Source organism: Podarcis cretensis (genome assembly GCF_951804945.1).
Source record: "Podarcis cretensis genome assembly, chromosome: 6".
NCBI lineage: Eukaryota > Metazoa > Chordata > Lepidosauria > Squamata > Lacertidae > Podarcis > Podarcis cretensis.
In genome coordinates, this window is record NC_137175.1 from 48,946,538 (window position 1) to 48,960,763 (window position 14,226).

The 14,226-nt window shown below is 43.7% G+C and overlaps 1 protein-coding gene and 1 long non-coding RNA gene across 2 annotated transcripts; one reads left to right on the top strand and one right to left on the bottom strand.

The window, feature by feature from the left end:
- The first annotated feature begins 569 nt into the window (after positions 1 to 569).
- LOC307219250 lies at positions 570 to 4,815 on the top strand. The gene is made up of 2 exons (XR_013840344.1): positions 570 to 3,398; positions 3,446 to 4,815. It is a non-coding gene; the product is annotated as an uncharacterized lncRNA (long non-coding RNA).
- RPL10A (ribosomal protein L10a) lies at positions 4,687 to 11,576 on the bottom strand. Its single transcript, XM_079982289.1, has 6 exons — positions 11,494 to 11,576; positions 9,357 to 9,428; positions 7,929 to 8,009; positions 7,372 to 7,520; positions 5,946 to 6,118; positions 4,687 to 4,887 (listed from the first exon to the last, which is right to left on the bottom strand). The coding sequence occupies exons 1-6, from the start codon at positions 11,496 to 11,498 to the stop codon at positions 4,717 to 4,719; spliced, it is 651 nt and encodes a 216-aa protein (XP_079838415.1). The 5' UTR covers positions 11,499 to 11,576; the 3' UTR covers positions 4,687 to 4,716.
- Positions 11,577 to 14,226: the final 2,650 nt, after the last annotated feature.

Sequence of the window (14,226 nt, forward strand, 5' to 3'; positions counted from 1 at the left end):
CTTCTCCTCCTTCAAAGCAGACTTCCTCTTGCCAAGCTTGCAGTCTTTGGAATGCACTTTTGCTGCTGCTGCTGCTCGCTGGAGAAGCCCCTTGTTTATAAGCCGGATGGCTGCCGCCTTGTAAACACTGCATGCTTGTCATGGTTTCAGCTCTTTCTAGCCATATGTTAGAGCAGCTTACAGACTGACAAGGAGACTGTCTCAGTTCCAGTGTCTCAGCTTGGAAAGGGAGTGGTTCCCTCCTGAGTAAACTTACTACCAAATGCAGCCAGCCCTGCTGTGTTTGGGGCCCTCCTGTTCATCCTGCCCCAATGCCATACTGCAGTTGGAGAACAAATTGTGCAAGAACTGCAAGCATCTCTCAGATACTAACCTAACTGGGAGGGCCCAGAAGTCTACTGTTGCCTCCAGAAAGAGTATCATTTCAGAAATTGCAGCAGCAGAATTCAAGACATTTAAACTGCAGCTGTGTCCATGGTAAGCCCAGTCAGGGTTTATCTAAGTAATGATGAAGCCTCAACAGAAGTTGCATCCAGAATTCGACATTCCATCACTGAACTGTAGAACGTGTGTGTGGCTGACTGACTAACCAATTCAGTTAAGATAAACCAGTTTAAAATGTGCCCAATTAAATGGGCAGATTTTTAAGAGAAAATTTTAAATTATTTTCAGTACAGAATTGCTAAAAACTGAATTGCAAGCATCACATTTTACATAGCTAGCAAGCTAGTTTTGACCCCGTCAACTCCTGTTTCCTCAGGCAACCAAATGGCTAAGGGCAGCCTTGCTTTCTGGCTAATTTCCACCCCTCCACCTCCAGCACTGAACTAACCCACAACATAGCTGCTCTTGCCAACTAACCTCATCTCTCCCCCATCCATTCTCAAAGCAGCTTTGTTGCTTTTGATCAGACTTAAGCTACAGTGATGCCTGTGCATAAGGATAAGCAGAGATTGTTTGACTGGCCAGAAAGGAGCTTCACCGGCTCCTTAATGTCACACGCTCAAGACCATGTCAAATCAGATATGAAGGTGCCCTGCTGAAGCTCAGCAAACAGGGCTGCTGGGTCGCTCGGAAACTTCTGCATCTTACTCCCTTTTATGCCTGCAAAGCAAGCACACATGGAACATGCGGAGTTTTGACATTACTCAAATAAGGAATAGGATGTTTCTCCAGATTCTGCACCTTCCATATTGGCACAGCTCCCCAAATTTATTTCTACATGTAGGTACGGCAATATATAATTGAAATGTATACAACTGAGGTTTTTCCTCTCTCGTAACACTAGATTCGAGGGCATCCAATGAAGCTGAATGTTGGAAGATTCAGAACAGATAAAAGGAAGTACTTTTCCACAGTGCATTGTTAAAGTATGGAAGTTGCTCCCGGAGGAGGCAGTAAAGGCCAGCAACTTGGATAACTCTTAAGAGGATTAGACAAATTGATGGATATTGCTGGCTGCTAGCCATGGTGGCTATATGCTCTGCCTTCAGTTGCAGCCATGCTTCTGAATGCCAGTTGCTGAAAACCACAGAAGGGGAGAGGGCTCTTGTGCTTGAATCCTGCTTGTGGTTTTCCCACAGGTACCTGGGTGGCCTCTATGAAAACAGGATGCTGGACTAGGTGGGCCATTGCTCTGATCCAGCAGGCTCTTCTTATGTTATTTTTGTTCAGCCATAACAAGACTGCCATACAATTCGGATAAAATTAAGACGAGATGAAACTGAACACCCTAATTACACAACTGAGTATGATTTGCATTTTGGGTCAATTTCAAGTACATGGATATGAGCTACTGTAATTTTTTGTTTTGACATCATTCAATGCAAAAATTTTCATTTGCTGGTAAACTTCCTGGACACTTTTTGAAAACAGATTCTTAAATTTCAGCATATTATCCCAAGCTTCTTTCCCAGTTGAAGGATGAATCTGTTCTTGATGTTGTTTCAGTACTAGAAAACAAAACATTATAAATCTTCTATTTCCCATTCTATATGGCGCCAGATTACATGAAATATGACTAATTCTTTCATCCAAAATGACAAAATAGTATTAACTGAAACCTCAAAAGTGTATAAGCTTTCCTCATAGGTACCCTATTTAAGGTGATGGAAGAGATTTCCATGCTCTTGATACTTATAAACTAGGCTGTACTCAGCAACAATTCTAACTGAAGCCATAGATGATAAAACGCAGTGTAGGTTTCTGCCAGCCTGTTCCTGAAATCTACTTTGGCAATAGACCTCTTGACTCCATAGACTTAAGTTATTGAAAACCCACAAGTCGTCTCCCTTATTCTTTGATGCAAAGTATCAAATTTAATCATATGGGACTGCATTTTCAAAAGTAGACCTTGGGTAATCTCCCTTCTGACATAGGCATGAATCTGAACACAAACTACAAAGGTGCATTGAGCTCGTATTTCTATGTGCAAATTCCAGTTTGAATTATAAGAAAAGCCTGACGGCATTGTGAAATATATTGTTGATATAAATAAATGAAATATATTGTCATTTATTTTATAAAATAAATGACTAAGATTTGATATTGTCAAATCTGTTATTTAAAAGTTATGGATGTAGTTATGACACAATAATTTTATGAATTTGTAGAACCTGCATTCCCCAAACACCCATCAGATTTTCAGTATCTTGCTGAGGTCTGCTAAACTCTTATTTTTGCAGTACTGTACCATCTGTTCCATAGCATGGATATAGGCACTGTACATATGTCAGGACTTTGAGCAAGTAACCCCAAGCCACATAAAGCAAGGCCCACTTGGCACAGAGGCCAAATATACACAATGTTCGTGTATACACAGAACCCTTGGAGCAGGAAACACCCCCACCCATTTTACTACAAATTTGATTTTTTTTGCAATGTGACTGCACTGTACTACAAATTTGTGTAAATCTCTGCCTAGGCCAGAGTGCTTTACGATTAGCGGAAAAATATCTTGCTGGGTCATTGTAACTCTGCAAAGCAGTATTTCTTTGCAGAGATCTTGCCAGTTTTAAACCCTAAACTGATTCTGAAGACTATTTTTTCTTCTACAAAGTCAAAGGTGTTAAGTTGCTCCAAAGCCACAGTGAGAGGCTGCTGGCACACAGCGGGCTGCCCTAGGTGGAAAATGAGGCTGGAACTGTTGCCAAGCCCACTGGTTGCTTCATTTTTGAATGTCCTGAATTTGCTTTTTACCTATTTGGAAAGAGTATGAATTTTATTTTTTGTTTATCTTATGACAGAAGGTTAGTTTATTGGACCAGTCAGTATGATTTTGTATTTTTTGTATCCCCTCCCGCCCATTTATTATTACTTTGTTCCGTTCTGAAACTGAAAATACTCAAATGAAGAGCAGGCTAAAAATACTGTAAATAAAATATTCAAAGTTAAAAAGAGTAGACCCATTAATAAGTAAGTTTATTTCAATGGGTCTATTCACGAGTATAACTTAGCTGGTTATCACCTACTGTCCAGATCACTGGTATACTATTTCCATTCTATTCTGCACTTGTCAGACTGCATGTCCTCTTCTGGAAACATTTTAAGGACATTGAGCAATTGGAGTGTGTCCAGATGAAAGCAACCAAGACGATTAGGAATCTGGAAACCAAATTTTAAGAGCTAGTTGTAAGTATATCGTACTGATCGTGGCAAGATGAAACTATTTTTTTCCTTGCATAAGAGTAGGCTTTTGCCCTAAAAAATGTCAAAAAATTAGGGGGAGTCTTATACACTGGGCCATCTCCCATTATGAGTCCCCCAAAATAAGGGGCGTCTTATAGACAGAAAAATATGGTACTCTATGCTCCATAGTGAGGTGGAGAGTGGCACATTGAGAAAAGCTTCAGCCCACAAAATTAGGTGCCTTCAGCAGCTCAGGTGAAGTACTGAAGTGGCTACTGGGAAGTAACAAACTATAGGACATCCTATCCCCATCTTTGTTATTCTTGAAAGGAGAACATTCTCCATCCTCTGAAATCCTGGCGTCACTGCCAATCAGTAAATATATTACTGAGCTAGATGGGCTATTCTCGTCTGACTCTGTATTGGGCAGCTTTCTTTCCCACCCTCAGCCTCCCAATGTCACAGAACCTAAATACCTCAAGGACCACCTCCACCCATATAAACTGACCCAGACCCTGCATTCATCATCAAAGGTCCTTGTGTGCCCCTCCACAGTACAGAGGCATGGAGGGTGGCAACCCAAGAATGGGCTTTCTACGCAGCAGCTTCCTGAAACGCTATCCCCAGAGAGGTTTGTCTGGTGCCTTCATTATGTATATTTAGGTGCCAGACAAAAATGTTCCTCTTCTAGCAAGCATTTAGCTGATTAACATTCTACAGCCTTTTAAATGTGATATTTTTTTGGGGGGGGGTGTCCTTATTTTGTTGTTTTAGTTTTAACTATTTGTGCTTTTACACTGCATTTTTATCCTGTGAACCACCCTGAGATCTTGCAAGGGCAGTATATAAATCAAATAAGTAACAATTGCTCTATCTCCAAACCCCTTGACATTTTTCATGCTGGAAAGGACCTGTGTGCTACCAGTCCTTGGCCTTTTCAAGTGTTTTGTACATTCCCCAACACTGTTAGCATGCAGGGGAATCTCTGCTTAACAGAAAACGACAAGTATTCAGAGATTCCAGGTACTAGGACTTTTATAAAGCCAAAATCCACACATGTTAAGGTAGTCAAAAATATTTATATTTTCATCAGTAAAGGCGCTGGGGTTTCCCCATGGTACTCTTGATGTACAAGGCCCGCACATTCTGCCAATTTTTCTTCAGCAAAGAGACCAAGAAGTTGATGGCCAGATGAATGTTGTAGACTAACTCATCCTCAGTCATCTTCACATGCCCAACAGCCACAGCCAGACAGAGCACCTGAGAGGACACAGTAAAGTATTTACTCATTCAGTTGTCTCAATAAGATAAAAGCGGTTAGGGCTTGGGAAAACACAAGCATACAAATAATCCATTCACAAGCATACAAAAAATCCCAAATGTCACAAGTCTTACAGCAAGGCCTCACCCAAGTGAGCAGAATAATTTGGAGGGGGGGGGGGAGAGATGGGTTGTCCCAATACAGTGGTACCTTGGTACTAAAATGGCTTGGCTCCCAAACACCGCAAACCCGGAAGTGAGTGTTCTGGTTTGTGAATGTTTTTCGGAACCTGAACATCTGACGCGGCTTCCGATTGAATGCAGGAAGCTCGTGCAGCCAATCAGAAGCCGTACCTTGGTTTTTGAACCGTTTCGGGAGTCGAACAGACTCCTGGAACGGGTTAAGTCGAGAACCAAGGTACCACTGTACTTATCCTGTTCTGTTACACAGCAAACTACAATGGCTCATACAGGATGAATTCCTAAATAGTTACTAGGGAATAAACTCTCTAGAGAACACTGTGGGCCAGTCACAAAATGGCTGCCACAAGGGCATAACACAACACAAAATGGTTGCTACATCTAAAAGAACAGAATAAGCTCACAAAATGAAAAAGGCAAAACTACCACCAATCACCTGCCCCACTAAGCAGGAAAAGGAACCTGCATCAGCTACCACTGAATTTGATGACAGAGACAAGTTATTTTTCACCACTTTAAGGAAGGGTGCTATTTTGTGAACTGCTCTGAGATCTTTTGAGAGAAGGGCGGTATATAAATCTAATTAACAAGAGAGACTGAGCCAATGCAATCAGGAACTGAGCTGGAAGAAGTCTCCTTCTGTATTATGGATTTTTGAAGGGATATTAACAGAGACTTTTTGTGGGCCTTATAGGAGGAGTACAATAGTACTTTAAATTCAGCCATTCATAAGCCAGATTTGTGTATCTGTAAATAAACCTTACCCAGGGAAATGCAACCAAATTCAGTCAAGTAAAGATGACTATCAAGTTCTTTAGCTTCAATACTACATATTTGTGCAATTAAAAGAAAATTACCTTTTTCATTTGAAACTTTATTGTGGATTTGACCTCATCAATCTTTGCCACCATGTTCTCATTGTGAGTGAGGAGAGAAGGAAACTTGCCAGCTTTGTTCAGTCCTGGCCCCAGGATTCGAGGAATCTGCTTGATCAGGGACTCGGAGGCCAAGAAAGCATCATACTTCTTGGCTGTAAAAAAACAGAAGGATGAGCATATGGCATCAAGACCATCTGAGGCCCACCTCAAAAGCTTGCAAAGCAGACATCTTCAAAAACCACCAATGAGATACTTTCCTTGTATACACCTACTTTTTAAGGGAAATTCAAACCAGAGGTTAAATAAAACCTGAAATGAAAACGAGAACTAACCTAACCATATCCAACAGGATCCCAAGAGAAGCAGTTTGGGTTCCATATACTTTAGTTCATTTTCAACTGTATGACAAAATTTAATTTACATGAAAACAAAGCCTTCAATCCAAAGGCTTATGTAAGGACTTTTGTTTGCACAAGACTTCTGAGCAGTCTTGCTGCACCAGTTAGATAAGATGCTCAGAAATCACAAGTTACCCCAACATAGCAGCCATGTTTGCACATAATGCTAGCTGCAAACTGTGGTTAGGCAAGTTGGCATGTGTGTTAAAGCTGTGTGCTGGTGCACAGAGCTTGAACTATCTCAGCTTTGCTCCTCCTTTTCTAGGAAAACAAGGCATAGAGTGGCTGGCTGGCTTTAATGTTATGTGGGAGACAGTGATCATGGTTTGTTTCTCCCACTCTTATCAACGTTTCCCCACTTTGGACAGTGAGCACTACCAAACAAAAAAAATCCAACGTTGCTTGGCAGATTTTTGGTTGGCACAAGATTTCAGCGTCCTCTCCTTACCCAGCACAATGCCAAATTCTGTCCCACAATTCTCCCAACCACCTGGAGCAGATTATGGAGGTGTGTGGTGGCGGCGGCGGCAGCAGCAACACTGCACAAGTGGAAATTTTTATGTGTATTGACTGCACTGGATAAAAAAGACATGCTCTGATGGTAGCCAGAATATGCAGATAGTTCACAGCACTGATAATGCCAAGGTTGCAGGGTTCATCCCCGTAGGGGACAGCTGCATATTCCTGTATTGCAGAGGGTTGGACTAGATGATCCTTGGGGTACCTTTCCAACTCGATGATAGATGGGGGAAGGTTTTTGCCTAGGTGCAATTAAGCCATTTTCTGCTTGAAAGACCAAGGATATCTTAACCATGCCTTATATTTAACTACTCCTACATCACAGCTGTCAACTTTTCCCTTTTCTTGCGAGGAATCCTATTCGGAGTAAGGGAATTTCCCTTTAAAAAAGGGAAACGTTGACAGCTATGTCCTTCATGCTAATTCTTATTTGCTGATGTTGTACAATATCCTTGGTGCTTCAGAAGCCCTTTTCCAATTTTGCTCACCTAGTTTCTTTACAAGCTTCTTGTTCTTATTAAGTTTCTTCAGAGCCTCTATGTCCATGTGAGGGATGTCAACAGCTTTGGCCTCATCACAGTGCTGCTGGTCCCCCAATACACAGATTGAGAATTTAGGCCGTGGAGCAGACTTGAGCCTGGTGGAAGAGGAAAAGGAAGCATCACCATTAGCCTCCTCACAACTGCCAGTGATATGAAACGCTAAAGGGATGCACTGCACAAGGGCTGAAAAGCCTTACCGCAGCCAGCTAGAACGTCTTCGCCCACCAGCGTCTAATCTGGCTTCATAAAGTGATCGGTGGGATCAGCAGAAGAGCTTCACCACACCTTCCCTCATGTTTTAAGACCCAGGGTAGGGGTCCGTCCAGCCACACCCACTTTGCAGCAGGAGGATCTGAACTTCCCGGGCAATTCAGCATTGCACCCAGCTGCCATGTACTTTTCAGTCAACATGCTGCAGGGTAGGTAGGCTGAATTAAGAGCCTTGAAGTAACAGGGAGAGGGGTGCAGGCTGAAGGCTGGGTGGTACAGGAACAGTGCCAAACCTGACAGTGCCAGAAAAACGCTTGTCCTTTTGTGGGTCATAGTTTTTCAGACTGATCTGCAACTCCACAGTCTCCAAGAACCTAAGGAAACAGGAAAAGAAACCAGTTAGGCAACGGATGAATTAAGCTGTACACCCAAGTACTATTTGAGAAGTGGGTGGGCAAGATACTTATGTTCTCCTAATTTCTGCAGCTCAACCACATGTATCTATCACCAAGAAGCTCCTGTAAAACGATGTCATGTTGATTACTCAATTATTCAGCACTGTTTATTCTTGCTCCTGGATTCACCCAGCAGTACAGATATAGCATCAGGGTATGTTTTTAGCTGCATTTTCCTGCCAGGGGAAAAAGCAAAGATAGCAATCCTATTCTCTTTTGCCCCCACCCAAGGAATAATCTACTGCTCTTGGAAGGTGCATGAGCCAGGAATCTTTTAAAAACTGTACACTTTAATCAGGCCTGTGAAACTTTTTTTAAAACCATTTTCTAGGCATGCCATTACTGATGTTATTATTGCAACATTTTGTTTTATGTTCTACACTACCTTATGATAGTTCTTATGAAAGTGTAGTTTACATTTACAAAAACAAAACAAACAAAAACTAAGACAGTGCAAACCACAGAAATTTAAAGAGTGGCTGTTCATAGTATGATCCACTGATACACATGAACACATACAAAATAAACAAATGTTTCTAGTCCTTATAAATTTAACAAATACAACTTCTGTAACTGATTATAGAGTCCCAAGGGATGGATGATCATCCTGCTGTGCATCACCAACCCCTCCTTCTCAATTTCTAGGCAAAGTTGCTGCAGTTGTTCCTTGAGGGAGCAGCTTGTGTTGCTTCCCCTAAATTTCAACAGCTACCCAAATGTCCCACTCCATGCTATGCAAGTGTCTTTCCCCTTGATTCACAAAGGAAAAGCGGACAATTGATGTGCTTGGATATCTGCAAGCCTCTATTCACGCTGTCAAGAAGACACTGGGAAGAACCTTCCAGTTCTAATGCAAACAAAATTCAACAATGCTGCCAACCGAATACTAGCAGCTGCAGCACTGCCCAGCTACATGCTCTCAGGTCATATTTTCACTCCTCAGTTAACAGAAAGGGAAGAAAGGACCATTGTACAAGCTACCTGCTAAACGTTGCATTGCCCTCTCTGCCAAAGGCGCAGAAAGCATCCCGCCATGTTCCCTAGTTTGGAAACATGGCTAACCTAGGCCCATGAATTTCAATGGGACTCTTCTGCATAACCATAGAAGTTGTGGATTTACTGTTGAGAAGAAAGGGGGGTGCGCGCCAGAATGCAACCTCTGCAACCTAAGTGCTTTTTAAATCTCCACTTTCTTGCTTGGGCTCTCACAGACAGAAGAATTTTTGATGTGGTACACAGAACAAGAAGGTGCAGGAAACTTCTTACTTGCGTGTCTTCGCCTGACTCCCTTGAAGGACTTCCTTCACGGCTTCGTAGAGCGTGTCACGGGAGACTTTGCTGCAGAGGAAAGAAAAAAAACATAACCATGTTGCACATACTTATTTAGGCTAGGGCAATAGAAAACCTGTGGCCATCTAGAACAGGGGTCGGCAAGGCTTACCAGCCATGGGCTGGATCACTCCTGCGGAGATTGTCTGTGGACCGGGCCGGTGCAGTGCCAGAAATTGCGTCTGCATAGAAGCGATTTCCGGCGCCGCTCGGTAAGTCCCCGTGCTGCACCGGTTTAGCGCAGTGCGGGGGGTGGGGGCTCACCGAGTGGGTGGTGGCTTGTGGGCCAGTAAAATGGTCATGGGCCGCATGTTGCCGACCCGATCTAGATGTTGGACCACAACTCCCATCACCCTGACCGCTGGTCATGCTGAGGGGAGTTAATTCAAAAACTATTTTCCCCAGCAGTTGTGAAATTTGGGGGTGCCCATTCTGGCGTGCGCACTGTTCAATATCAACCTATCTGCAATAATCACTTAGTTCTATTCTAGATTTTGCCACTCATTTGCCTAAGGTGGGCACAGGAAATGTTGCCTGAATCATTGAGTCTGGCAAAGCAGAAATTACTTGAAACAAGGTGTTCCCAGTTAATAAACCCATAGACTTAATCACTTGAACCACAAACAGGATGGCTAACACATTACGAATAAGAGGACTTGAATACCTATGTAGTCAAAGCTGTGCCAAGACTAAGAACAGACTTCAGTACCTTTACCATTTTCACTTGAGGCATGATCCCCTCCCCCTCCTGGCTGCCATAAAGACAGAAATGGCAAAGTATTTGGAAGTACTGTATAATTTTTTCAACCACTAGGCTGCATAGTTGGGGTTCATATCAAGCTTTAGGACTGCTTTATACTCAAGAAAGAAAGTGTTACATTTGCCTTTCTGATGTAGCACTTCCGTTAATCTCACATCCCTAACATTTCCTATCAAAAACTGCTGGACCACATACAAGCCCAGCCTAATCTAGAGCAGGTTTTAAACATGTGAATGGTGGTACAGGTGCATACTACTGTTACTGTAATGCACCAACTGTTCTACCAACAGTTGAAAGGGCAATGAAAAAGAATGTGTAAATCAGTATGCACTCTTGACATAGGTTTGACTTTTACAGTTAATGCTTTAGGACTAATGTGACATTTGGACCTGGTACATATATTCCATGGCCAGAAATGGGTGCCAGCAGCAATGACTAAATGCAGAAGGCAACAGGTGACAAAAGCAAGTTATTGGGGGCAGAATATTTTCTGAAAAAGGCGATTTTGTATATTCATGAGTGGATTCATAAATGGCTTCGCAAATTTGTACATTCCTACCAGTTGCTAATGATTAAGCCTCTTAAAAAATTAGTTCCGTTTGCTAAAATAGAATTCAAATAAACCTGCTAAACTAGATCACTCCAGAAAGCCACAAAATACACAAATTAGGCTAACCGGTATAAGAAAACGTTCTCCCCCAAAGTCCACACCCTATGTTGTACACCTGCATATGAAGGGACTCTATGCGTTTATGTGACGGTGGGATTTATTATTCCCCTTCTCCTGAGTGAATGTGAATATGTGACACCACATATGTCCCATATTACAACACATGCTGGTATTACAATGTGTGTGTGTATACACACTCCGCACCCCTTATCCAGGGTTTGGGGAATGAAAGTTAGCGCATCGAACTCAGGCCTTTTTCAGGGACTCTGGCAGGGAGGCCTCTCTTTCCAACATGAGGTCCTGGAAGGGAAGCCGGCCCTACAACCCTCAGCCTCTAGGGCGTTTCAGAGGTCGAGACTCCCTGTGTTGCTCGGATCTGACAGCCTGTAGGAGCAGCTACGGGCCTCTAAAAACAACCCTTCAAACTTCCTGACAGGAGCCGGAGCGGTGCCACGTCGAAGGCAGCCATGAATCCCTGCGAGCCTCTTCTACGCGAACGCCTCCCGTGCCAGAGCCCATCCTCCTCGATATTCGCCCCGCTGAAGCGCCTTCCACCTCCGCCTCATGGCGGCCCTTCGAACACAGCCCTGAAAGCGCGGATGGCGACGGATAACCCAAAGGCCCGAAACAGCACCCAGACTCACCTCATCTTGCCGTCTCGCTCGTAGAGGGAAAGGACACGCCTCCTTCCGCTTCCGCCAGAACTAGCCCAGGAAGTCTCGCGAGACGCGCGCCTGGTTTAACAGCGTGACTTCGCCTTCCGCGGCCATTTGGGGACGGTGGGAAGGAGGTGGGGCTCGGGGCGGGTGGAGTTTCTGTACCAAACATGCTGGGGTTTTGTGCTCACTGTCAAGGCTTTCCAGAGCTTTAAATAAAGAGCCGGTAATTAAAATACCTGCCCTCCACTCCGCCATTGGCACCGGGAAATTCAAGTAGCTGGAGAAATTTAGATTATAGTAGGGCAGGCAGAAAGTAGATCGGGATACTCGTAGATGGATCTCTTGAGTGATCCCCCGGGTAGATTGTCGCGCGCGGCAGTCCAAAGCCTTTCCTCTTCTTCCCTTCTTAAATTAGGCTGCCGAGATTAGGAAGACCGGGTGGAGGAGGACAAGCAGGAACATATTTTTGTGTGTGAGCTCCAGTTCTGGGACTGAAGACAGCGGCAATGTGTGCCTTGCAGGAGCCCTTCGCTTCCCACTTTCTGAGCCGCTGTTTGGCACTTGGTTTCCACTGGCGATCCTAGGGGCACTAGGAAACCTACGAACCTAGTCCACACTCCTGCTCGAGAGGAGGTGACACAGCTCAGGGTTTTGAGATACAAATCATGGTGGATCATTAAGGATTTCCTGGCAGGTCGGCTGTAGGTTTCGCTAGCTGTATTTTGTTAGTCTGCAATTTTGCATGGGCTTTGCTTCCCAGGAACCTCGTAGCTTAAATTTTCTCTCCTTATCCTTTGATGTGCGTATGTGTTGGATATAGATATATACATACTGTACAGGCATACATCTAATGAAGTGGAAAGTCCATTGATTTCAGTGGGTCAGTGTCTGGCTTTATGTACTATTGTTGTCAAGCACTTTGATTTTTTAAAAATGAAATAGCACTATATAAATATTTTTATAAATAAGCCTAGTAGCAGAACCATGATCCCAAAGCTTTTAGTCTTGTTGCTTTGTCACAAGTCTCACAGGCAGCGAACTGTTATACTATAAATCATACTGTTAAGGTAAGCAATATAAAGAAGTGTAGGTTGCAGAGAGAGAAAATGATAATTTTATATAATAATGCTAGTTACAGTGCATCACATTGCATCTCCACTTTAAGCACACATGAATAGGGTTTTCATAATATGTCTTTTCTTGGGAGGGGGACTTGAAGGTGGCACGTCTGCACAGATCGGTGTGATTTTTGACATCAGTCTTAGATACTTTCCTCATGGTGATTTATCTTGTCAATATGCATTGAAAATAAAGGTCAAGCAAGATTTCACTTTATCATGTACTTTGGCAATGCAGAACTTTTTTTGTTTAACAAATGACTGGTTGGGGGCGCAGGGGAAGGGTCCTGAGACAGATGGAAGGTGGTATTGTGGGTGTGGGAGCAAGAGTTCTTAAACCTTTGCCCCTGCAGTGATCTCCCTTAAGAGTTAAAGGTAAAGGTACCCCTGCCCGTACGGGCCAGTCTTGACAGACTCTGGGGTTGTGCGCCCATCTCACTTAAGAGGCCAGGGGCCAGCGCTGTCCGGAGACACTTCCGGGTCACGTGGCCAGCGTGACATCGCTGCTCTGGCCAGAGCCAGAGCCGCACACGGAAACGCCGTTTACCTTCCCGCTGGTAAGCGGTCCCTATTTATCTACTTGCACCCGGAGGTGCTTTCGAACTGCTAGGTTGGCAGGCGCTGGGACCGAGCAGCGGGAGCGCACCCCGCCGCAGGGATTTGAACCGCCAACCTTTCGATCGGCAAGCCCTAGGCGCTGAGGCTTTAACCCACAGCGCCACCTGCGTCCCTCCCCCTTAAGAGTTAGGCCCCTGCTATTTGCAATTTACAGATTTCCCTCGTACTCCTGTCCTCTTCAGCATCCCCTGGCACTGCCTCAGAATCAACTTGAAAGGGTTGGGGGACCCTCTGGAGCAGATTTTGTGGGCATGCATAGAGAGGAGATGAAATGGAAGCCCCACTGCATAAGTAGAACTTCACTCACACTGTGTTGGATACAACCCCACAACCCCAAGCCTGATATAATATTTATGAAATATTACAGAAACTAGCAGAGACGTATCAGGGCTTCACAGTTTTTAAACCAAACCACATAGTTCTAGAACAAACAGTTTAATTCTGAGAAAAATAATCTTTTCATAAAACAACCCTTATATGTAAGTAATACCGTGGAAGACTTTTAAGGCAACATTACACAGTTTTGTACTATGCCAAGCCCAAGTCACATCATGAATTAAGCCAATCATTAAATTGGATCTGGTGGTGAGAGGGGCTGAGATCCAGCAAAAGCGCCTGACATTGCCTTATCCCCTGCAGCTCTTAGTTCCAGTGGGCAGCAGAAATTCGTCATAAATGACTTCCTGCACTTTTTCCAGTAGGAGCATCACAATCCATTGATTTTAAATTGAGAAGCATAGTAGTGAAAAAGTCTTCCTTTGGAATGAGGATTTTCAGTAGCTGAACCTGCCACTCTGGTTATCTCAGCTAAGGAACTACAGTGGTTAAGAACTTAATTCATTCTGGAGGTCCATTCTTAACCTGAAACTGTTCTTAACCTGAGGTACCACTTTAGCTAATGGGGCCTCCTGCTGCCACTGCACTGCCAAAGCACAATTTCTGTTCTCATCCTGAGGCAAAGTTCTTAACTCGAGGTACTATT

What these genes read in the sequence shown, in the direction of transcription:
- RPL10A (XM_079982289.1), bottom strand. An exon ending in GAAGCTTGTAAAGAAACTAG is followed by an intron (nt 6,119 to 7,371) that starts GTGAGCAAAATT and finishes GTTTTTTTACAG; the next exon opens with CCAAGAAGTATGATGCTTTC. An exon ending in TAAAGTTTCAAATGAAAAAG is followed by an intron (nt 4,888 to 5,945) that starts GTAATTTTCTTT and finishes GTGTCCTCTCAG; the next exon opens with GTGCTCTGTCTGGCTGTGGC.